The sequence below is a fragment of the Eutrigla gurnardus genome (assembly GCF_963514095.1).
Source record: "Eutrigla gurnardus genome assembly, chromosome: 1".
Classification (NCBI taxonomy): Eukaryota; Metazoa; Chordata; class Actinopteri; order Perciformes; family Triglidae; genus Eutrigla; species Eutrigla gurnardus.
The window spans coordinates 11811407-11837422 of NC_139915.1; the positions used below are offsets into that span (position 1 = coordinate 11811407).

Here is a 26016-nt window from a genome sequence, read left to right on the forward strand (position 1 = left end):
AGAACCAAATAATTTCCTGCTCTGCTATAACTTCATTATTTTCCAGGTGTTCGAGAGAGCCTGGAAAGTTCTCTAAACAGCAGTGCAGTTTATCATCATTGCCAAAAAGGCCAAAACATTACTTAGTCCTTGTGAAATCAGACTTCTCCATGCTTCCTGACTGACTCGTTCTCCCTCACGTCCTGTCTCACACCATACGTTGTTTTGAATACTGCCTCAAACTTATGCACTTATAAGCTCTGTTCATGCTTATTCCCATTTATACTTTTTACTTAGTCTTACTCTTTGGATAATCATTCTCCCATACTGCATGATTTTCCTTTGCTAAGTATACTTAAGTCTAAGGAGACTTTGCAAATGAGCCCGAGTGCACACTCGGGCTCATTTGCAAAGTCTCCTTCACATTCATTCTCCCCACATTTAGCAGATGGTGTAAACTCGCTCCTGCACACAAAGAGACTATACCCAAAAACGGAGTTAAAGCATGGAGCAGCGTTCACAGGCCAGAAGACCCAGGTGAGGCTGACAATCTAACAAATGCCAGCTGAAGTTGACCGGAACGACCTCCATAGAAAGCGTCGGGGTGAAGTGGATTTATACATACAATGGTTTGTTTCATCTTTGTTTCTCATCTTTTTCTTGGAGTTGTTCTTCGTCACATGCCTGAGTTTAGAGTCAGTTCTTCTCTGCACAGTTAGAAGCTCTTTGATTGAGTGGTTCCTGGGCATGCATGCACAGAAATAGGGCAATTACTTACTGTTTCGAATCCCAGGCAACTAGAATCTGGGTGTAGAAAACTAAATGCATATTTACCTCAACAACGACAAACTGATTAGTTAGAAGCAGTGCTATTTAAAGTGCCTGTGCCTCAGTGTCACATGCTTTGCATGTCAAACTATCCACCCTGATCTCCCCTCTCTTTTTGTGGCAGCAGAGAACACGTTACTTGAGCCGCGGCTACTGAGGGAGAGCTATCATTATACACACTGCCCAAGATGTGCCTGCCAGGACAATGTAACATTATCTTCTAAATACTCATACAGCCATCATTTACATTATTCATTCTTTTTCAGGTTTAACCAAGTGAGAAAATGGATTCTTCTTTTGCTGAGAGGCTTAAGGCAAAAGAAGAGATGGAGGCAAAAAAAGTATTTATATTTGTATGCTTGTACAGCATGCTGCTATGAACCACAGCTCAAGTGCTCAAATGCTCATGTGAGAAAGGGTTTTATTTTATAATATAAGCATGTGACGGGACGAGCAGCCCCGTCACGGCAGCAACGCGCTGCCTTCATTAAAAGACTGTGTTTATGTTTATGTTGCGTTGTATGTTAAGTTCTCCTCTGTTTATAGTCCATTATCATCCTTCGTGTTAACCGGTTCATACATCATAATTCACCTCCGTTACTCCTGCAGCTGTTTAGAGCGTGTGCACCAGATAAACATCAACACTGCAGGGGCCTTCAACAAATGCTAGTGATTATCAATAATGCATCTCTTTTCCGTTTACTTTCATTTTGAGTGTTTTGTTTATTTGTATTAAGTTTTGAATGTTTAAAGTTTGTCTTACCAGGGGCACAACGGCCCGCTTGCGCAACTTTTATTAATGTTACTACTTCCGGTATAACAGGAGGTAACCTGTGAAGATGTAAATGTTGTTTAGGCTGCTATGTTTAATTTGTCATTATTTAGCATTAATTAAAATATTATTTGCCAGTGGGTTTCTAGGCTGAGTACAAGTCTATACGGGTATAAATATATATATATACAGTATATACGTAATCTCACTGACTCACATACCCCCTGTCAAATTGGCATTTTGGTTTCTACCAATTAGGGTAATGGCGCGGGGCCTATTTAAGGCCAGGTTTCCTCCATGTCTTCTGAGTGCTGTTTCCATCTCTCTCACACCATAAGGTTACATCTACCTTTAAGAAAGCAGTTAAGCTATTTCTTCTGATAGAACACAAAGCAGCATTATTATTGTTGGCTATGTTCCTATTTCTGTCCCCTTGACCTTAAATACAATTGTATTCATGGGCTCATGAGTTTGCTTGAGTTTACATAGCCTACCTTCTCAATTGCATGTTTTTGTTTAAATTTTTCTGGGAAATGACTGGGTTTGTGAGTGGCATTGAATTGTTTTTCACCTTGAGTCTGTTTTGGCAATTTTACACATCTTTGATGATGCTTACAACGGGAGAACATGCAAACTCCACACAGAAGGAACCGGGGAATCGAACCTGTGACCCTCTCGCTGTGAGGCGACAGTGCTACCGACTACACCCCTGTGAGTGTAGTCGGCATCCATCATCCGTAAATGGAAGATATTTGGAATCACCAGGACTCTTCCTAGAGCTGGCCGCCTGGCCAAACTGAGCGATCGGGGGAGAAGGGCTTTGCTTCGACATGGGGAGGTAGTTTGTATTATACAATTGGAAAAACATGTGGTATCGGTAATAATACTCTTCATGGAGGTATTTATTTCCACATAGCATATTAGTCACTTAGCTTCCACCATTATAAAGTAAACATGGATCTAATGAGGAGGTATTTTTCTGGTAGAAAAGTTATAAGTTAGTTTGGCAAAAACTAACACAACTTAGTAGAAATGGCCTTTGTAGACTATCCGCTCAGGCTCGTTGACTCCAGGGAAGATAAGAAGATAAGTGAGTTATAACTTTATCTAGCATTCGTTTATCACATCCTGAAGCAAAAAGGAACTGTAGTCAATAAGCCGCTGTCTGCCCACTGCTGATGACATGATGGACTGAACTAACCTTTTGTTATCTCATTATCTCAAGATAACAAATTCTCGAGGTAACCAAATAATTAATTCAAGATAGACGTAACAAAAATAGCTAGCATGGCTGTTCTCGGCTTCTGTACAAATCTCTTATATTAGGGTTTTTTCTACTATTTTGTCTGACAGGAAAAAAAGATTTGCCCTCTGCTAAATGCTTCTCAATTGTACTCCATATATCCAGACAACAAATAACTTACCATAATATATAAGCCTCTTATGAGAGGTGAAGCCATATGGCACTTATCACCTCTGTTGATCATGGGTTTGTGGCGGCAATGCAAATCTCTATTGTCCGCAGGTTAATCCTGGGATTTAAGGGATTTTATCTTCATCGGAAAAATGGAGCTGCAGTGAACACAGATGATGTTGCAACCCTAATTTGATGATTGTGCATGGCAGAGCTGTTATGCTGGTGAGGTGGTACAGTATTTTATGTGTTCATTTATTACCTGAAACCATTAGGTGTTGGGATGACTCACTTACTCCACCGTAGGAAGAGGAGTCAGGGGCCGAAGGGTCTTTTTTAAATGTGTGTTGAGACTTTTTTCCCGCTAACAGTATCTTTGCTGTCACTTAAAGAATCACACCCCCACTGTCCTCACTACTTACAGGATCAAATTCAATATCCTGTTGACCAACTATAATAAGTTATTTATAATCAAGCCCCAGCTTAGTTTTATGATCTCCAAACTCCATACTGTGGAAGTAGGACAGGGCCGCCTGAACAAAGCTTGCTGGCTCAATCTCAGAATTTAAGACTAACAGCTGTAAAGCTCTCACAGTTCGGCCTTCTGGATCATGAGTAGCCTTGCTCGGGTTGCTTGGACAGCAATGAGGACTGTTAAAATTCCACATCACTGTCTTATTTGTAAAGACAGACTATTTATTGATGTCTTGGTTGATCTCTTTATTGATTGTGCCTGTGGCATTAATTTTTGCTTTACTGACATTTGAAGAACTCAATAAATGTTACTACATTAATAAACTTTAATATAACACGAATAAAGCTTGATTGATTTATTTTTCTACTAATTTATTAAAGGATTGTAAGGCCAAGACATGCTCATAGAATTCAGCTTCATTGCTTGTTTGTTTTTCTAAACTCTTTTGTGTGATTCTGTAAAACCTCCTTTCTATCTCTGAGAAAGGAGCCCGACAACTCAAACAGTTCCCTTGCCCTTTGGGTCAAAAGGAGACCGGTGCTTCACAATTCAGTGCCCTCACAACACAGAGTAATCCCCTAATTAGCAAAGGCATGGAACCAGAAGCTGAATACATAACCCAGAGCCAAGTGGGCGACCAGTCTGAAGGGGAAAAAGAATAGATTTTATTAATACATATCATTGTGGTTTGAGTTTGTCCAGGTGTTTTGTGTGTGTGTGTGTGTGTGTGTGTGTGTGTGTGTGTGTGTGTGTGTGTGTGTGTGTGTGGCAACCCCTTCCTTAATTTGTTATTAACTTGATGGCTGCTGACTAAATTATACAGCATTTTTTGTGTTAATTAAATAAGAGTAGGGGTGCGAAGGAATAGGCTACACAAATTTGCTATTTGAAGAAATCCACATCCACAAAGTGATTAAAATACAATTTGTATATGTCTATTTGCATTGAGTTTTGTCACTTTATGGCATGTTAATATCTAAATGCAACAACAAATATTATTATAAATGGGCCATTAGGATTTACAAATCTTTTTACATTTTTTAAATACCTGATTTTGAGTGAAAAGCTTCTCTCTTAGCAATGAACAGAATTTTGCATAGATTCTCAGTTGCCTTTGATCAGAAAATTCAATAGCCAACCAATCAGTCACAGCTCCACTCTTTAAAGAATCCCAGGTAGCATCAACACAGCTGTTTGTGCAAAAAACAATTTCATCCTGTTATATCTGACTTCCCAGCCCACTTTACCCAAAGTGAAAACACCTACAAAATCTTGATACAGACCATGAGTAGTTTTGTTTAGAAAACACTCAGGTGCAGTGAGATACATGTGACATAATGAAAATCTGTCACAGCAGGATTTATTTGTAAGAGGCAATTGAAAGCAAAAAGAAAATCAAAGGCAGCCACACAAGCTGGACTCGATAGTTCGTCTTCACGTGCTGTGTAGCTATTAGGTGCAAACTGGACGGGGTTCATAAAAGTGACTGAGAGGTGCTTTACTCCACGTTTGTTCCGCTGTGAAGACCCATATGTGTTAATGGCAACGATCAATACCCAGCTGCTGATTCATCTTCACCCAGAGTCCACACCGTCTTTGGTCCGGCTAACTGGACACATTTGACCATTATATTGTCATGTGTTAAGAGTAACACAAGGGGTGCTTGGCAACAAACATTGGCAGGATGTTTGAAGAATTACCTGTGTAGGCCACGGTCCGCTGCACAGTGAAAACAGCCATTATCACTGACGAGCAGCACCTATCTTGCTCATTAAGGGTAGAGCCTCTCAACTGCAGCCCAAGTAGTAAGAGAGATGTTTTGAACTTGCCCATGTTTTCTCTTTTTTTTTCTCTGTTGCGCATCATGGTAGCACTGGTTCAAGAAAAACAACTAGAATTCCAGATGGCTTCTCTCTCTCATCACTCATCACCTACAACCGTGACTAAATGGAGTGATACCGTAACTGTTACCCGCAAACAACAACCATGTGTCCTGGCAAAATCAAATCCTAAAGTGGAAATCCTGCATGCCATAGTTTATAAAGCACAATGCTTCCGTGCATAAAACCAAATGTACATCGAATATATTTCTCCACTAGAGGTAGATGGTATGCAAATGCTGGACGTGTCTTCTCCCACACTACTGCTGTTAAAATTACACCCATGTGAATACGTTCTAGACTTTGCAATACAAATTACATTTGCCTAGAGATCCCAACAAAGCATACGCGTGAAGGCACTCCTTTTGCATGTTAGTGGTGTAGCAGTCTACCAGATGGTGGTTTGACTTTAAATTATTTGATTCACATGCAAAGACCCGAAGCCTTCTGCAAATAAGAAAAAGAGAATAACCCATCACCCTGCAAGCAGACCATTCTAGAGATTCGAACAACTCCAATATCCTGTGTTGACTATTTCCTGGGAGTTTAATCTTTCCAAGAGTTGTTAAAGCTGCCATTTCGTCCATTTGTGTCATCTTCGTATGAGGCAACCGAGCACTGGAAACAACTTTGCTTTCAAAACTGACTTCTTGAGGAGAAACTGTTTGATGTTACCATAGTGTTAAAATGTACATATGCAGACACCTGTTTCAAGTTTGATATTGTCTTTAGTCAATGCATATCACCATATGCCACGGCAGTGAGGCTGGTATTGTTTTCACCTTGCGTGTCTGTGTGTGAGTCATCAAGGCAAAATGTGGTTCTGGAAGGAAACACAGTGTAGCAGGAACTGCCACAGAGGCCGATCTGAGTACATTGCCAGGTGTCTGTCTGTCTGCTCGTTTCTCTGTCTGTCTGTCTGTCTGTCTGTTTTGCCACAGAGATAGTGTTGCAACCACACAAGATGCAGTCTCTAAACTTTAAAGGTGTGTTGTTGAGATTAAAATCAAGGTCAAGTTCAAACATGGGTGTTGTCCATGCAAGGTGTCATCTGTAATTTAACCTCCTTAAATGATTGTTTGATGGGTGGAGTCGATCCACCCAATACAAAAGCTTCCTTGTAAAGGTAGCACAGTAAATGTCATTCCGGCAGCCCTTCATCGCTCCGTTTCACCAGGAACTAAGTATGCTAGCAAAGAAATTTGCTCTTTTGGCACGTTTCATGTAACAGCCTTTCAGGTCTCATTTCCCCCCTCTACGAGAAGGAGAGAAAGGATTGGGTTGTTGAGGGCCAATGTAGAAATTATGTAAGAAAGGACGCATTTAACAGGATCACAGGGTTCAGATGTCACTGTCACAAAGGTACCGTGGTGGCGAGGTGGAGGGTGAGGGGTCAGGTAAGCAGAAAGATAATGGCCAACAGCTGTGAATGGGGATATGAGGAGAGGTGAGCAGGTGGGAAACGAAGGGGCAGAGCAGAGTGGATGTTAATGTGGGAAAGAAAGTTGTTCCCTCTTGAGGAGAGAAAAGCATTCCTCCTGTTGCGGAGGGTTATCATATTGCAGGTTGAGAGGCCTGGAAAAGGCAAAGCTTCAACAACAATAGTTTTAAGCATGCTATAGCAGCATGGTGCACCCCTTTGGTCCAACTGTGGGACGGACTGCCATTACAATTTGGATCATTCATGTTCCCCAGAGGATGAATCCTAATGATTTTGGTGATCCCTTCACTTTTCATCTAACGCCACCATAAGGTTCACATACATAGAAGCATGGTAGAATTTGTCATTGTGAGCATGTTAGCATGCTGATACAAATGAATTATATTTGCATTTACAATACAAAGTTACATTGTACCAAATATGCCTGTTTTTGTAGGTTTTCCTGTTGACTTTTTCCGATTTATCTAAACTTTTGATTGGCATTGCATATCAACATAAACCATCTACTTTCCTTATTCAAGCATGCAGCACAACTGCATTGTCCTGTATTTTAATAACCGTGGATGTAAATCATGGATGCACGTGTATGAGCTTGTTTGAGTTTTGTAGGTAATACCGTCATAATCACTGGGCTAAAAACGGCACACAGTCACATTCACACCCACAGGCAATTTTACAGTTGCCAGATCCTTTTTGGACTGTAGGAAGAACATCCTTTTCACCTTTGAATCCATGACATTTTGCTGTGAGGTGACAATACTAATCACTGACCAAGCCTGACAGCCTCTCATAATCCAGTAGAAATGGAAATCAAACTGCAGCAGAACATATAAAAACCTTTCAAGCCCAAACATTAAAAAAGTAAGTTGCTATCCCAATACATTTCATTTCCACCTCAAGTCCTTTCATGTAAAAATCCAATCACAATCTAAGATTGTCTGTAGAATACTTGATAATTGAGATCATATAAGAGGGTCAGGAACAGGAAAACAAGTATTTGAAGCTTTAGATTTACTCTGATCACAGCATCAACAAGATTGCATCAACTGTGCAGTTACATAAACATGACTAACAAGATGTAATCTAATCAGCTTTCGTGGTCTTTGACTTTTTTTTATCCTAAACTTTATAAGCAAAAAAACAGCAGGTCAAATTAACATTAGACTTACATTGGATCATGTATGTGGCTTGTAAGGAAGCTCAACACCCTCCCTTCTCTCCCTCCACTCCCCCCCCCCCCCCCCCCCCCCCCCCATCAGGAACAGCACCGGTCACTTTCCACTTCATCAGTGCCTTTAATTGTTGTTACATTTTTATTTATATTCATATAGTTTATACTGTATATTGTACAGTGTGTCCATTGCATTCCATTTCTATTTCTTTGCACTATTCAGTTTTTGGTGTTTTTCTATTTCTCTTGCACTATTTAGAATTTATTTTATTTATTGTATATTTGTGTACTATTCCACCATGGGTCGGAGAGAAGCGTATTTTTCGATTCCTCTGTATGTCTGGCACATATTGCAGAATTGACAATAAAGCTTTGACTTTAATTGTCATGACCCACAGTATCCACTCACATCTTGAAACGTTTTGGATTGGTTTTCCTCAGAAACCCATTGAAATCACGTTTTAACAGAGCTAATATACAAATAACTAGATTGTATATAACTTGTTTCCAGCCCTGTTCAAGTCGTACTGTTGTAACCTGAGTTTACGTCTCTCCGACAGCAGCCACATGATGGTTTTCTATTTGACAAGAACCAGTCAAGTAATAACTTTAGGTGGGAAAAAATGTAACCGGCAATCCACAGTATCACGATTTGCACACATGATAATCTTACATTTATTGAGTCTATTGACTTTAGGGACTGCAGTGCTGCTGCCTAATATTTTGTCTTGCCTCAGGGAGAATATTCAATATGAAATGGGCTTAACTCCTCTCCCAAAAATATTGCTGTTCATCCGATTGAAAATCAATCCTTTATGATTATCTAGTGCGTCATGGTCAGTCCCCAAGAACACTTTCAGTTCCTCTCCAATAGGATTTCATATTACCAGCTGTTAATTATTCATCCATGCTCGTTTGGCACCTCAGTCGGAAAATAAAGCAAATCCTTTGGACCAATGATACAGAATAGCGTGATGACCTTTCTGCTGAACCCACGTGCATTGTCCATTTGTCTCCTATTGCTGCTGTGGAATTGGAGTGGAATTGGAGCCGAGGTGGAGATTACTTCTTGATGTGTAAAACTTGTCTTTCACACAGCACAAGTCCTTAAACAGCCAGCTCAGCAGTGTGTGTGTGTGTTTGTGTGTGCAATGCTGGAAGAGCAAGGTACAGTCCCTTTTGTATTGTGCAAAATGATATCTCTGCAGTGTAACCGTCTCTATTACAGGGGGAAGAGATTGTCTTACTCTCTGGATTTGCTTCGCAGAACACAGCAAATAAACTTGAGCTGCTTGCTATGGACTCATAGTATCTATGCCTGCCGACAAGAGGACAAATGACAGGACTATGAGAAGACTCTAATTTAGTGATATAGTAAATCTAACAATCATAACTACTGTCATGAGATCAAAAATAAAATCAAGGACCCCTGAGATGTTTACATTTTTGCTCCAGATAATTTTCAGCATTTTAATTTGATGAAAATAAAAACACATTAAAACAACATGTCCGCTACATACTATAATAATTGTTTATTTCAATGCATCCATTTAACAAATCTTCACAACATGTACAGTAGATATGTCCTTAACAAAAATCAACAGGTGCTCATGTCAGTTTTTTCTCATATTTTTGCATTTTCTCCAAGCCCTTTGTAAAAGTTCTGTATGCCCTGGCGATGCGGACAATTACAAATTCAGGAAGCATTCAGGATTGTTGCAGAAAGTGACAAAAAAATCTCTCTCATGGAAGGAAATGGGACAAGCACACAGACGGGCGGAGAAAAGGAAAATGATTACATACATTTCCAAAATTCTCAAGCTTTGCATTTTGGGCATCTTTTCAAGTCCCGACTGCTGCAGACCTTGTGAAATCGATTTTTGACACAATGCCTTCTACCAGCAGAGGCAGTGAATGTTGAAATTCATTATTAATCAATTTGTACATGAATACAAGACCATGAACTTTCATGTTTATTATACAATTAAAGACTCAATGAAGAGTAATGTTATGAATAAAAAGCTGCCATACAAAAATAGGAAGAATGTTGAACAATGTTTGCTGATGAATTATTACTAAAAAAAACAATTCAGTATTTATTTATTTACCTGCCATTGTAAATGCAGACATATCAATCTCGTGCCCTAGGGGGTTGGTAATACTCCTGTGTGGGTCTGGTGCGTCTAGGCTGTCCATCTCCCCCACGACGAAACTCTAGTGAATTGTCGTAGTAACAATCATCTTCCTCCTGCCATTGGACATTTGATATGGTTGTGATGTTACTGTGGGTAATCAGATTAAGATGTCACTTCCTCCTTTCCCAACCCACAAAAGCTGTTTAATGAATTGCATCCACTTCGTAATGACAACACATTTTGATCTTAATAATGATGAATGATGAATTCCATTATAAATCGATTTTCTTACTCCTTACCAATAGATCAGCAGAAAGGGGTTTGATGTTATGCAGCAGGACTTCTTCACAGTTTCCATAATCACTAAATATGACCACAGCCGTGGAGCCTGATGGATGCACAGCATCTATTCTGGCATGGTAGAACTTCACACACCATCACAGACAGAAACAAACAGAAATATGTTAATACAAATATTTCCACATACAAACATGTTTCAACAATCATCAGCATGCAATATAAGCAATTGCAGGAATACATACCTTGCCGTCTTCCCAGTACAATGCCAGGCACTGGTCTCCAGGTTTCCAAGCTTGTTCCACAAAGTGATTCTTCTCTGGTCCTCGAGTTCCTTGACCTTTGCCTTGTCCTGATCTTCTTTTAGGCCCTGGGTTATTTGAAGTGTATTTCTTCGAGGGCGGCTCCCTGTTGGGAACACACGATGAGATTGTTGGCTTGATAGGCCCAGTTCTTTTGTGTTCAATATCTCCGTTTTGGAAATGAGAAGGATCCCCCGTGGTGATTCGACAATCCTGCAATAACCCCACTTCTTGGGATGCCCCAGAGCTTCCTCCCCTCAGGTTAAAGTTTGGAGGCCCACTATCCCTTTGGCGGTCAAGGTGGTCTGAGTTTGGCCGGTCAGCCTTGCCCTTCCTCCTGCTGATATTGGGTTCTTCAATTCTGTCTGTACGTTTACTATTCCCTCTTCCATCAGGCTCACTGCCTGCGGTGTCAGTCAGTTTAGATGTGGGTATGTTGTCTCTTCCCCCTCTCCTGTTAGACAGTCCAGCCATGTTCACACCATCTCCATTTCTGGATCGTTGTTGGAAAGATCCACTAAACTCCATCTGCTGCTGAGGTTCTTTTGAATGTGTGAAAGTAGTCGAGAAGGATGAAGGATACATCTGCTCATCTCTCACCTCTCTCCTGTCATTTTGTGATTTGTCTGGTGTGTCTCGTGACCATCTCTCCGGGCCCTTCCGCTGCTGGGCTTGCGCTGATGTTTGGAAGGTTGTACAGTTAGATAGAGGCTCCTGGCCAGGTTTGGGAAAATCAAAGTCCTTGTGGAAGCGAGGTGGTCTGTCATTCCTTTGTTGCCTATGGTCATTATGAGAGGAGAACTTGGTCTGAGATGAGTCTTTGTAGTAATAGTCCGAGTTGGAGAAATTTCCTTTATTCTCATGGTATCTCTGAGGTGCCTGGCTCTTTCGCTCTGAGAAAACAAACCACAAAAAGAGTAGTGCATTCAAAAACTATCACAAAAATAATATTGGAATGAATAATACAAAGAACATCAACACACAATAGCATGTGCCACATATTATTCGATGTAGATTAATTATCACTAAAGCACTAAACAAAAACATGAAGCTAACAGTTGTGAATAAATGGAATCACCAAACCGTTTCTTGCTTGGCCAAGCACAATGGAAACTTCCAAATACAAATAGCATAAATAAAGCCCCCAAATAATCCCCACTTCCAATTACAGCCCAGCCCTGTATTGGACTTTCATCCCAGCACTGATTGTAGACATTAAGAGGACATGACTTCATTCTCTCAGCCCACGATAGCCAGATCTGTCTGAACCCAATCATGACTCTTTGCCATGTCCATGTTGTCGTCATTTAATTAATTAGCACATTGTTACCAAATAACTGGTTTGAAAATGGATACAAACATTACCCATATTTTAAAATCATGAAATGCATTCTTTTCTCAAATGAATCAAGTAAAAGTATAATGTATATGGACCAAGAGAGGTAGCAAGGCAGTTGAAAATGAAATTCAGAGCTTTTCACCCACCATCAATAGAGAAAACTCCCATCTTGGATTCAAGAAAGTCAAAGAGAGTGCTTGGTCCAGATGGCCTTCCCCCTGCTCCCTCCTCCTCATCTTCATTTCTGGATCTGCCTCTTCCCCTTCCTCTGGCTGAGGAGAACCCCCCCAAAAAATATGATTACATACCCAATTGCTGACAGTTGGATCAATGAAACTGGATGTTCTGGCCCTATATATCTTAATTTAAAGTATATGTAACAAGGATCTGTGTGTTACATACATGTGTGTCTGGGTTTAACCCTGAAGACACAGAACAGAGTTACAGTCCTTAAAGACACAAACATTTGGAAAAGTTAATATTCTATAGTTGACTCGAAAGTTCAATGTATGCAGCAACAATAAAAACACTCCCTGCTCACAAAAAAAAGCAGGTATTTCAGTGTTACGCAATATGTTTCAAGTGCTGCAAGTTGATTTTTAGTACTGAAACATATAAAATAATGACTGCAGGTAAAGTAGAATATCCATCTGAAACCGTATGGTGTGCCTGGGAAAATCGTTGGCAGTAAAGTGTGTATGCAATTTGTGTTAAATGGACTAAAACAAGCACAACTGCCAATGTGGACCTTTAACTGGGCTGTGGGTGATTTTCAAGTGTGTGTGTGTGTATTTATGAACCTTTGGGTGGGGGCTTGATAGATTCAGCTACCACAGGACCAGGTCTGCTATCAGAAGATCCAGTCAGTAGACTGTTTAGTGCCACTTCAAGGTTGTTGTTATTATCCATTAGAGCCTGCCGAGCAGCCTCCCTGTTAAAGCCCATCTCCATGATGTCTCTCAGAGCACGTTCATCCACCTAAACAAACGTGGATAACATCATAAGAGATAGAAAAACAAATTAAAATGATTGTATGGAGATTGTATAAAATGTACAGGGAGATGGGGGTAAAATGTGCATGGATAATGTTTGTTTGGTAATATTAGACACAGATGTAAGGTTCACTGTGACAGAGAAAAAGATTGGAAGGACAGTGGAGAAATAAAAATCCACGAAGAACCTTAATTTTAATTGAGTCAGACATTTGTACAATGGCATATTAGGGCCACTGTAGAGGGGAGGGAAAAAAAAATAAAATAAAAAAAACGTAGCCGAGAGACCAATATTCTGAGAAAAAAAGAGTTGGAAACTTGCGAGTTTATAAAGTCATCACAATGTCATCACAACACGTGACGATGCCTCGTTAAGGTCCTTAGGGTGATGGTTATTGTTGGATTTATTTAAATGGTTAGCTAGTTGCCGGTTGTTAACATCGTAAATATATGACTTCATAAACTCGCAAACTTGCCACTTTATAAACTATGAATATTGCCACCCTCTGTCTGCTCTGTCCCCCCTACAGTGGCCTTAATGCGCCATCATAGCATTATAATGCTATACTAACACATTATCATTTACCAAACCAAACACTATAATATCCTGATCCATCCTATTTATTTGTTCTGTCCAAAGTTTGCCAAGTTCTACCCAGAAACTGCAGGTCACAACACAAAGCGAGACAAATGGACTGCCAATTGATTGGAAAACCTGACCCTGCCTCCAGTTCATTTAGATTTCTATAACATCATAATCAATACCTCAACTAATTTATGAACCATGAAATAAGACTTCAAACCAGACGAAAGAAACCAAGGAGGAATGCAGGACAAGTTCCTACTTTTTAAGTGCTTCGTCACAATGAATAGAGGCTTCAGTAATGTGAAAGTGAAAGTCATCATTTAAGCTGGTAGCTTTCATAACTAATTTATATTAAACTTGTTTTACAGGTTTGGAGAAAAGCTTGTCCCCTCACCAGCTCTCGGTAGTTTCCATCTTGTCTGCTTTCAGGTCTTTCAACCCTGTCTTCTCGTCTCCTCTGCTGGTACGAGTCTCGGCTCCGGAAGGAGGAAGCAGCACTGGATAAATTACTGCCTGCATTGCCTCCACCACCAAATGTGCGTGGAGCCTAACAAGTAAAAGAACAGACGATCAATACAGCTGCAGGGCTGGACATAACAATAAAACTAACAAGAAACAACGCTTTGCCGTTGACAATGTAATTAGGATTTTTAATTTGAAGAGTTGCTTGAATGTCAAACGCAATCGAGGTTTAGATGAATGTCAATGAGGGGCATACATTTTTTAATGGTGGCCAAATGATGCATTAGGCGCAAAAAATTGCAATCAATAAGTGAAAGGGCAAAATCAGTAATGTGGCAAAGACAAGTTACCTAAGACAATAACAGTAGAGTATAACAGATTGATAGACTTTTAATACACAACATATTGTGAGACAAACATTAGCCCTGTATAATAATTAAGTTTGAAGACATATGATAAAGGTGTACATACCTCTTTGGTCTTGGCCACCTCAGCAATTGCTGCCGTCCGCTGCTTTTCAAACTCATCATTCTCATCAGGACTTTTGACTGCATTCTGAGTCTGGAGAGTCTTCCTCTGGTCTAGGTCTCTGGTGTCTACTTCATCCTGCCTTGCACACTTCTACAAGGAGCACATAGAGAGTAAGAACATCAATCATGTATGGTTCCTGAAGAAAATAACAAATGCACTTGACAATTTCCAGATTTTGTGGGATGACACGAGAGCTATGTTGCATTGTTACCAAAAAAGTTACACTTTAAGGTTTTGTTGTAGCTACAAATAGCAACCCAAATCCCGAAGCTGCGTCCCAGCTCACGGTTAATGTTTTGAAACTCAACTGTGATCTGTATTATATTACCAAGTGACATGGAAGAAATGAGATGGAAACTCAACACCTCCTGCAGCTGCTGTAGGAAGTGAGGAGTCAGTCAGAGAAGTCAGTAACTGACAGTGGAGCAATGACCTTTGCTTGGTAGGTTCACCGTCTTTTTTGTTGCATCAGCAATGCCAGCATGGTAAGTGATATGCGGCACAGTTATAAAGCTAGAGGTGACTTATGTGAAGAGCAGGGAAGTAGCCCACTAAACTGACCTCTTAGACTGCAAGAGTAATGAAGAAGAAATGGCACTGGAGTATCGTGCAAAAGTGGAAAACTTATTAACTTATTAGCATTTTTGTGGTTGTGCAATGACCAGCACAAGCGGACAGGTTCATTCCAATGAGGCAGCGCAAAGCGAATTGTTTGGTATTTTGGTGGACATTGGGTGTTACACATTTCAAACTTTGAGCATGGACGTTTTAGAAACACAGCTGTTTCTGTAGACCAACTGATTCACAGCGGAAATCTAAAGGCAGATTAGATATGCTTTGAGAAGTGGCATTACACATGACGATCCACAGTGTTTACCCTCATTAAATCATGTGCAAATGACACCAAGCTGTTACACACACACACACACACACACACACACACACACACACACACACACACACACACACACACACACACACACACACACACACACACACACACACACAGTGTATGAGTCATCAGGTTACCAAAGTTCATCAATCCTTTTTGTCACAATCTGCTTTCAAACTTTAAAAATAATTCAGAGCTTCATGTTTCAGCCTTGGAATGCATTTACGATGAAAATGTTGCGTGTTCACATTTTAAGATATGATGTGCCAATTTATAACATGAATAATACAGTAGAATAAAAAAAGTGAAAGAGTGTGAGGCTGATGTGGTCATATAGACAGCTTAATCAAACACATTTTTAAATCATTGTTTTTATTATCATGTACTAATTAACTATTTAAAAACCCACACCATCTGATTTGGCTTCAGATTTGTGGTGGTGTGTGTTGGCATTTTGCAGCTCTGCACCAGTTGGCAAATTTCACCGTGCGTCAGTGTGACAGCGTGTGCAGATCTGTTCTACTTTGCACTGCTGAACCAAAGTATAGGTGCACTCACAGTCCTACCACCTTGCACATGTTGTTGGGCTGGCACAATTAATATAGGGCCAATTATCCTAATTACTCCCGGTGGTACCTAGCTATGCAGGTTTTTATTTGCCTCGGTTTTGTGATCTCCACTACTGAAATTTCTTCCCCCAGTTCAATCCATAAGTAGGCAAAATAACATTTTATTTGTGGCCCTAAAAGCTTTGAAAATCGCAACAGAAATATCTCTTTCCAGAGACAATGTCCGTTACCCATGATAACTCGCAGACCTTCCTGTCAACAGTTTACTTTTTTATATTTGGTAAAAAACAGTTCGTTGATAAGCCAGAGTAACCAAAAAATTGGCACTGATTCTGGAGGAACAAGGCAGATCTGCATGCCTAGATATCGAGGTGGTAATTGATGTAAATATGAGGACTAAAACGTGCATGCTACTTTCTTTCTATGAAATTATGTGGATAGGATATTATGTATAATGTTAGGCAGACATCCAATCAACACTAAATCCTGGAGTGACCCAGCATTAGAGATACAGAAAACTAGAGTTAATGTTGAATGTCAATACTCAGATGTTCATCATCCAACTTTACAAAGTTAGAGCAAATCTGGAATGAAGAGTGGGTGAAAACCCCCAAATCCAAGCAGATACAGATGTATCCTGCCCTGTAGTGGTGATTCTTGTCGAGGGAGCACTGATGAAGGCTGAGTAGTTTTTAAAATGAGACATGACGTGGTGGTGTGCAAGACCACAGAGCGTGGAAGAATTTAAGTTGATTCAATAGTTTATGAGAGCTCTGGGAGCCGAGCATTGTAATTATTTTCAAATCTAAAACTGTGTATAAATACCAGTTGTTTGGCAATGTGATTGAAGTGTATATTTCGAGTAGTTTTATTTCTGATTGTGCACTTTAGAGGGCCTCTTTATCTCTTCTCACCTTTTCTACCAATTACCACAGCGTTTTATTTGAATGCTGTACAAAGACAACAATTACACCACATATATTTTCTGAAGGGGAAAACAGTAATTACACGGTTTGAAATAAGTATTGTAGGACAACAAAGCAGAATTAAAATTCAGTGATGCATTTTAAACATTCACGAAGACTCTCACAATTAGTTCAAAAAGATCAGAGAGAACGCTGCCAAGAAAAGGGACATCAAGGCCAACTCCTGGAGCCTGTGTCTGGCCCCTCAAATACAATTTTTTTATTATTAGTATTCAACAGTACCTCTGGCAGCTATTAAGTCACTGCTGGAATCTCGTTTACATAAACTTGCATTTTCCTGACAGTATGATTTTTGTCAGTTTGCTATTTTATAATCATGTTTCAAGTGTATTGTTTTCTTCTGTTGTTTATGTCAGAGAAGCACCTTTATTTGCACTACAGTGCTCTGTCGTAATAAATATACTTACGTGACCAAATGGCACAAAGGGAGGAGGTCCACCTTCTGCTCCAATGTTACTCCTGCTGTGTTTGGCCAGACTCTGCGGATTGAATGGTAAAGGGAGATCATTCCTAGAAAGAGATATGACTGACTGGAGGTGGCATTTCATGCAGAATTATTACCAAGATATGAATTCCATGTTCTTTTAGCACAAATAGCTGAGCCACCAATGAAAAATTGACTCTCACCCTTTGTAGTTCCCATTTCTCCACCATGTGATCAACCTCTCCTCCAAGGACAGAGATTTTTGAGTCATCGAGCAGCAAAAGACCATTTTTAACCTGGACTGTACCAAGGAGCTTTACCTTTGTTCCAGGGGGGGTATTAAGACTGAGAAACAAAGAAAATGGACAGTAATTATGAAAGAATGCTTCAAATATATATTGTTCAATTGTCCGTTAAATGTTATACACATTCAAGGTTTAAGATATTAGAACTGAATATACCAGGATCCACCTTTACCCATTCTACTTTATAAATGACATGGAGCGGTGTCGCCAGGGAATGGGTGGCGAGACTAGGAGAGACTATTAATAATCACAGCTGCTCACCCATCCACATGGTAAATTAAAAGCCCCTCTATCTCATCAGGCCTGATAAGGCCTCTGCCTCTCTCATTAGGAAAGCACAAGGACTTAGAGGGATTTCCAGCTACTGATGCCGGATGCCAAACGCAACAATTAGGGATTTCACTCCAAACCTCTGGGATAGATGCTGTTCTCATGATAGCAGCCAATGTAGAAGTGAGGCTCTCGCCATCCTTGATTCAATCAAATGCACGCACATATGCACACTTTTCAACCGCTAATCAATGTTGCTACTTCATGCCTAATTGTCATCCCTATATCACGGTCTCACACTCTGAACAGTCCTGCAATCCAGCTCGTCCTTCTTTATCACTCACTTATGGCCTCACGCACACTAAAGCGGATACTTTCATAAGAAACACTAACCACGGCTGTTGGAAGCCAGTGTGTATGCTCCATAAAGAGGGATTTGTTCTGTTCTCTCCTCTCTTCCAATCAGGAAGTCAAGGCCTATATTCTGGCCACTACACCTGTACAGACTGGCTAGTCACCATGGCAGCAGTCACCAAGGTCACCGTTGCTGTGATGGAGACGTAATTAAGGCTGGGAATTGTTCGCTAGCTGCCACCACAAATTGCAGATAAAGGGAAAATTGAGGTATGTGGTGCGTTGAGATTGTTGACAAGGAGGCGAAGGTTGTGTGCAGAATGTTCCATGTTTGCTTTGAATGTTAAAGGAACTGGATTAATGACTAGCTGCTTTGCATCCATGTAGCTACTAGAAATACATTTTACATATATATACTGTATATATATATATATATATATATATATATATATATATATATATATATATATATATATATATATATATATATATATTTAAAAAACAAGACAACACATGTTATTTCTCATCATTAATATACATTGATATCAACTTCCCAGGCAATTGCAATATCCTACATCCTATCATTTGCATATTTTCCATATTCCTGATATATGGGTACCTTATCTTAGAGAGGTGTTTAAACTCCAAACCAACACAGGTGGTATGCCCATCTGTCATTTGTAGGCGCAGCATTCGCGGCGCGCCCTGGGACTCCTCGTGGTCTTTAGGAGCAGAGACGTTCCTCACCTTCTGCACCTGAAGAACACATGGACCCTCCAACTGGCCATGTGCAATCAGGATTATGTGGGGAAGGATTGCAACAGCAAAATACAAGCAACAACTCTAGCAATCTGAATCAGTACTTATTAAAGTATTATTAACATTTCTAAGGCATAATAAAAAAATAACCCCTTCCATTTTATTTCACAACAATTTATCAGATCTAGAATTTCTAGTTCTGTGAATATACAAAAGGTGTAACGTGTAAATGCAATCTACATGTTATTCTACAATCTGTATGTAGTGTAATGTAAGCATAGATGTTCAGACAGCTGACAAACATCATGTAGACTACTGTGAGGCAGAGTAAAACCAGGGTAACATGAGCATGCATCTTATTCTGATACCTGAAGGGAGGAGGGGTTATGCACACAAAGTATCACGTGTTCATCCTCTGACAATATACAATATTGGAACTCGAGTTCCACAGGTAAAGAAAGGGGTCCTCCGATCAGGATTTGTCAGTGTGTTAGGGCCATCTAGTGGCACTTTTAAGAACTGTATTTCAGCTGAAAACTTGAGCCTGCAGTGACTTACAGCCGTTTAAAAAAAAAAAACAATGACCATTGTCCATCGTTTCCCACTAAGATTCATAAATATATTATTGGAAGGCCATATAACAACTCACCTTCTCAGTTCTTCCACTATTGATATCAGACGGTATAAATTTTCTCCCAATAGGCCGGAGGTCACTCTGCAAAGGAGATACTTTATAATCAAAAAGAAATAATACAATACAGTGAAAAAAATGTGTTTACATTTACTGTATAGTGCCTCAATATAAAAAATAATCTACCTAAATTGATTTATCTACACGTGAGGCAGGACCTTTCACCTTGTACCAGGAAGTAAATTCAAAGCAAATAAGAAATGCTGGCTGTGCCCTGTACATTTGCAGTTTTTGCAGTACCGTGCAATATATATATATATATATATATATATATATATATATATATAAAAAGTCATCCAGATTTATAAAGTTTAAAGAGTATACACTTACTGTCTAACTATAAAGCAAACATCTCGTCTGTCTGTATGTCATTCACATATCTCAAGAACCCAACTTGTGACAATGTTTTCCTCTGAAGCAGAAGTACAAAGTAAGTAGGAGGCAACACAGCTGAGCTGCATATTTTTCAGTGCTCGGGAGGTCTTTTGTACATTATTTGGGAGCACAATGAGCTCAAATAGTAACATAATCAAATATGTTTCATATCTAAATATCACAATAAGTCTACAGCTGTTTGGGGCTCTTTTAGTTGGAGGCCCCAGCTCTAAGTTGTCTTCGTTTGCCCGACAGTAACGTCTGCCGATAGCGTTTTTCCCTTGAACCAGACAGTAGGCTTATTTCACCAGAGCTTCTGACCGAGAGTGCCCATGACTTGAGTGTGTGACGCAATTATGTCATGACAGGTGTAATGCTCAGGTCCCAAGGAAGCTCAGTGTTGGGTGTGTAGTGGTTTGTAAGTGCAGTTCTCAAAAAACACCACAGGCCGAAAACTCTGAACAGGCATGTTTTGAACAGGTACCACATTAGAATAGTTCAACTTAAATCAACATTTCAATTTGTGTTTTACATTTTCAAAGCTTTTTTAAAGTTCCTTGAAACCAACATCATTATTCACCGTTTGCATATATTCTCCATACTGCAAAAATAAGATAACTGGCTGTACCATACCAATTGCAAGAAGGGCTGACACCCATCCGTTTTAAAATCCTGTTTTAGCTGACAATATCTCTAAAAGTAGGTATTTTATTTCCCCAGGTAACAATTTCATATTTATATCTATGTTTAAAGATGTCACTACCCTACAAGCTCCAGCCCCAAGTTGCTAAATGTTAGTTCAACCAGGTATGCAGTAATAAGTCAAAGTGCAGTCTGAGATGTCTTGGCAGGCCTCCTGGCCAAAACTTAAAGGTCAGGCTTTTGTATTAAATTCAACTACTTTGTGTTCTGGACTTGGCTGCTACTGCAGGTCAGGTAAGCACTATCACTCTCCATCTTCTCTCTAGTTCTACGTCATGGTTCTTATTTACTTTGTACTGCTTAAATATTCATTTAAAAGTTGTCTTGTGTGTTGTCAACCCTTTTCTATTCAAACATATATTCTTATTATTTGTAAATCATAATGGCTGCATCATGCGTCGTCTCTCCGTGCCTTGAAAATGTAATAGATTTTTGGCCTCGCATTCATTCCTGACATGATTTTATGGAGGTACACAGTTGACTGAATTTAACTGGCTGATCAGAGGATAAAGGAAAAGGTTAGTGCAAAGCTGTAAGATCATCTTTAGAGCTGGGGCGACTGAAGCTGGAAAGAGCAGATCCTGAGTCTGCCAATAGTGGGTCATTCCCAATTAGCAATGGGCTCCATGATATGCTTTTTACACAAGTCTACTTACACTTATATATATATCAAACATACAAAAGAATTTGACACCCAGCATGAAATTGTGTGTCTATAGCTTTGTAAGTTTCAAGAGCGTGTACGACGGCTGTGTAGATCAGTATACGTCTGAAAAGCAATGATGTAAATATGAATGAATTACATTTAATAAACATATCAGCAACTGCTTACAGTGCAAACACATTGTTGAATACAGAGCAGACTACATCTATATGTAAAACTTGCAAGATTAAAACTTACATTAAGTGCAATACGTATAATGTCATTGTGTGTTATTTTCTCAGCAGATCCTTTCAGTTCTGCTACGCCTTCTTCACTGAGGTACCTGTAAGATGACAGACAAGGTGGAGAAGAGAGAAGATTTAGTGGGCAGAGGGGTTAAGTAGGAGGTGAGCATGCCTAACTTCAATACATTCTAGAGAGCATCTACCCGAGCCATTCAAATCACAAGAAATAACCGATATGAAGCATTACATCGGTAATGTTAGATGTGTGAAACCCTTTCAAGTTAACCATGAAAGGAGACAGCAATTAAACAATGTATACATTTGCTTCACCAGGTCTTAAGACTCAACTATGTGGTTATTATTCATTTGTTTTAAGGCAGGAATACGTCTCCCACCATCTTGGGTCAGATTACAGAATTTGCCAAAAACAGGACAACCTAAGAAGCATCGTTAAATGTGGATTTGAAGGCTCGTGTGCATAGAATTGTTTACTGTGTTTCATTGTATACGCCTAGGAGAAATACTCATACACTCCAGTAGGGAGTGGGACCATCCCATTACCAAAACTACAAAACTAGGACGGTTGTTTAAAGAAGAAATACGTCTAACGTCCAGCAGTCGAGCATAGATGTAGTACAGAAGTAATACCAAATTCTTACTTTCAAAAGCGCTGCAAGTTTTTGAATTTAGCTTTAGCTACGGTCGGCACTCTTTGGCCACCCCTGCATGTCACGTTATTACGGTTTATCAGTTATCACGAACTACAGCGTCATCACTTTACGTTATCTTAACAACTTGCTAATGCTAAGTGTGTAATAGCTGTAGCTACAGTAGCTAACGATATTCATCTCGCTAGCTCTTAGTTAGCCTTAGTTTCGCTTCAGGAAAACTAGCGTTGCCCCGATACCCACACCATAAAGTGATCGTGTGTACTTTGTAAACCTTCGTGCTCTCGCAAAACTCCAATGCAACAATATAGCTAATGCAATGTTTATTGCCATCACCAATCTGGCACTTCAGTGAGTTCACGCTGGCTAGCCCACTGACATTAGCTAGCATGGTACCTACCAGCCCTCCTTGGTCAGGGAATCTGTCAAATCAGTCATTTTCGTCCACACTGTAGATGTGTAAATAACGACACCGCTAAACGATGTTTAAAACGAGCACAGGTGAGTAAGGACTATCCGATTCGGTAATACATATTCTACTCCTGACAATGATAAAGATTGCTAATGTGAGTGCTGAACGAGTCTACGTAATATGCGTCACCAACGAAGATGCTTCTACGGAGTGCCGAGAGGGTCAAATAGTTGTTCTACACATTTGTCGTTTTTAATAATAATAATTATAATAATGATACGATATAGTATTTGAGAGCGCTTTTCATAGTACTCTGGATCTGTCATACTAGGTCTATACCAGGTGTCAGGGTTCAGAATCAATATCAGACAACTTCATATATAATTCACTAAATAATGGTGTAGCATTATATTATTTGATATTCATAGGAGAGAGGGAGAGAGAGCTGACAGTTAATAAACAGTAGGCTACTTTAAATTATGGTCTTCTTGATTCAACAAAGGAGCTAAAGTAATACTTTGTTTCATTGGGGAAACTGGAGAAGAAAAAAAGGAGGATTATGTCTGTATAGAATTTGTAACCCTTTATTATGTTAAATGTTCCTATCATCCTTGGGGTGCACATAGAGTTTCAGTGTGCCTTAATTTGCAGTATGTGTAAGATTGTATGTGTCTACAAAGCAGTTAATACAAACTCATGGTTTTCTTCAATGCCCTTTGTGATATAGTCTTAGTGTGATTTTGGCTTTGAAACATTATTCAGTTGAATTATTCTATTAATTTCCCCACCTGCCCACCTGCAACCAGCCTCAAATAAGACTAACGGCCCTGAATTGAATATGCCAGGCCATGACTTTCATGACATGTTGGTAGCTAAGATGTCTCACAAATGTCAGTGTGGTGAAAACAACTATTAAGTTATTACCTCTATTTTGTTATGGTTAGACTGTTGTACACTTTTAGTAGCCTCGACAATCTAGCAAATGTACCAACAAATCATTACATTACCAATTTATCTCAATGTCTTGGATGACAGTTAGGTGCGGGGCAAGAAGCACAGTGGGTATTTAACAGCTTTTTTGCAGCACACCTGTCTTCCGCTGTCATGGATTTGATTGAACAAACCAAAACACTGAGCTAGTGGAGGTTATGAAACGTGTAGATAAGCAGAGTTCAATGGTAAAGGCTCAGTTCACCTCCTGAATTTCTCCCTCACACTATGTGGTGCTTGGCCCTCATGTGCTCGGGTTTCAGATATCTGTCTCTGTCTCTATCTGAAAATGTCACTTAAACATAATGGAGGTGAATGGAATTTAATTTGTGCTGCTGAAAGCATTGGCACATACTTGGAAACCTTTGTAAGTGCATGTTTTCACATGTATCGTGAAAACAGGTGTTTTATGTATGTAAATTATCAATGGTGTTGATAATTATGTATGTAAATTATCAATGTTGTTGATAATTTACAACAACATTTAATATAGATGTTTATCAATATGTACGCTCTTATCAAGCTTACATATTGATAAGCTCACATGTATGTCATTAGTCATGTGAGAAGGTGTTATGGTCTGGTGATGAAAACAAAAGAATGTGTCTAATGGTGATAATACATCTCATCAAGTCAATTTTATTTCTTTAGCCCAAATTGAGTTTCAAAGATTTGCCTCAGGGGGCTTTAAAAATCTGTACTGCACACATTTGTTATTTGTATTTTTGGAAAGCATAATGCATTAATTTCAGAACGGTCATGCATTTTTAAAGCATTACTGCAGTCCGTACCTAAAATTTCCTGCCATGGTTAAGTCATCAGTCAAAGAAATCCCAGGAATCTGATGTGGTAATACCATTTTAAATGTAACCACGAGATGGCAGTATATGCACACTGAAGTGTCATAGTAAAACTGCCTGTTTCAAAAGATTTAAAGAAGCTCCTATAACTATAGAACAGTTCAGTAGTGAAGCTTCATCGTGAAGAAAACATTTCCGATATTGAGTCAGAGCCTTTAAGATCCATTCTGATCCTCTAGTCTTATGTCCTAACTAATGTACAAAACAAACAGCATTCAACATTGTTTCAATGCATTCATTGCATATGTTAAGAGTACTGAAGCTAGTCCCACACCAACAAAACTGATATAGGTGATATGGGTGCAGTGTTTTTCAACTACTCTGAAAAATACAGAGGAAATGTCAGGAATGAAGACACAAACCATCTTTCTCTTCCTGCGTTTCCTCTTATCAAAACATCTTCAAAATCATAAAATACAGGTATTGAAAGTGTTCCCCGGTGCTGAGCAGAGACCAAAGTAAAAACATGTTTTTTTGGTAAGGAGACAAACTATTCTTAAACATAAAACGTTGTTTATGATTTGAGTTTAAGACACGATACTGTATATACATTTCTGATGTGATGATGTCTTCTTGATGAATTATAGCTTTTGTATTTGTTTACGCTATGACAATGTTGTTTTGCCAATAAAGCACACATAATTCAATTACTTAAAAGAGTTTTCTGTATATGTATGTTTTTCTGTATTCCCGATTTGGAAGAGAAGATCCATCATTTTCTGAGAGGATTAGCGAGGCACAATGCCACAAGGTTTATGTTTGGCTGGAATAGATGAAGAGTGTTAACACACTGCTGGCAGCCATGCAGACAGCCTTTCAGGGACTCAAGGAATAAAGGTCTTTAAAGATAACAAGATTTCAAGAGGTTGAATACAAAGGAAGTCAAATTTGATTTCATAGCTGACGGTTTCATTCAATCGTGACATTTGACTTCAAGATTTGCTTCGGCAAAATACATAACAAAACAACATCAAACCATATTTTCTTATTTCAATATCAATCTGTTTTCAGCAATTCATAAGACATGTTTGTATAAATCTCAGTCCGTATGTCATTTTGATTGCTGAGAATTTGTCACAGTCTGTTTCATTTCTGAAGATTGACATGGTAATAGTGAGAGCATAATTATACTAAATCACAGCTCCACTTGTAAAAAGTTGATGCTCATAATATAACAGCTAAAAATGACATGAGCTAAGAAACAGCTGAACTCTGTGCCCTGTTTGTTTAACACAATATAAACTGTAGCATTCTTGTTTTTTCTGCC

At 39.3% G+C, this 26016-nt stretch overlaps 1 protein-coding gene across 2 annotated transcripts; it reads right to left on the minus strand.

The window, feature by feature from the left end:
- Positions 1 to 9468: 9468 nt before the first annotated feature.
- On the minus strand, positions 9469 to 23085 carry tdrd3 (tudor domain containing 3). Of its 2 annotated transcripts, none has more exons than XM_084013442.1 (13): positions 22888 to 23085; positions 21833 to 21917; positions 19813 to 19878; positions 19024 to 19184; positions 17679 to 17820; positions 17459 to 17530; positions 14545 to 14694; positions 14006 to 14158; positions 12834 to 13011; positions 12180 to 12305; positions 10638 to 11587; positions 10395 to 10520; positions 9469 to 10208 (listed from the first exon to the last, which is right to left on the minus strand). In XM_084013442.1, exons 1-13 carry the CDS (start codon positions 22923 to 22925, stop codon positions 10092 to 10094), a joined length of 2364 nt encoding a protein of 787 aa, XP_083869568.1. In that variant the 5' UTR covers positions 22926 to 23085; the 3' UTR covers positions 9469 to 10091. The 2 variants fall into 2 exon arrangements, with proteins under 2 accessions (XP_083869568.1, XP_083869569.1); XM_084013443.1 differs by having other exon boundaries at positions 10087 to 10242.
- Between the last annotated feature and the right edge of the window lie 2931 nt (positions 23086 to 26016).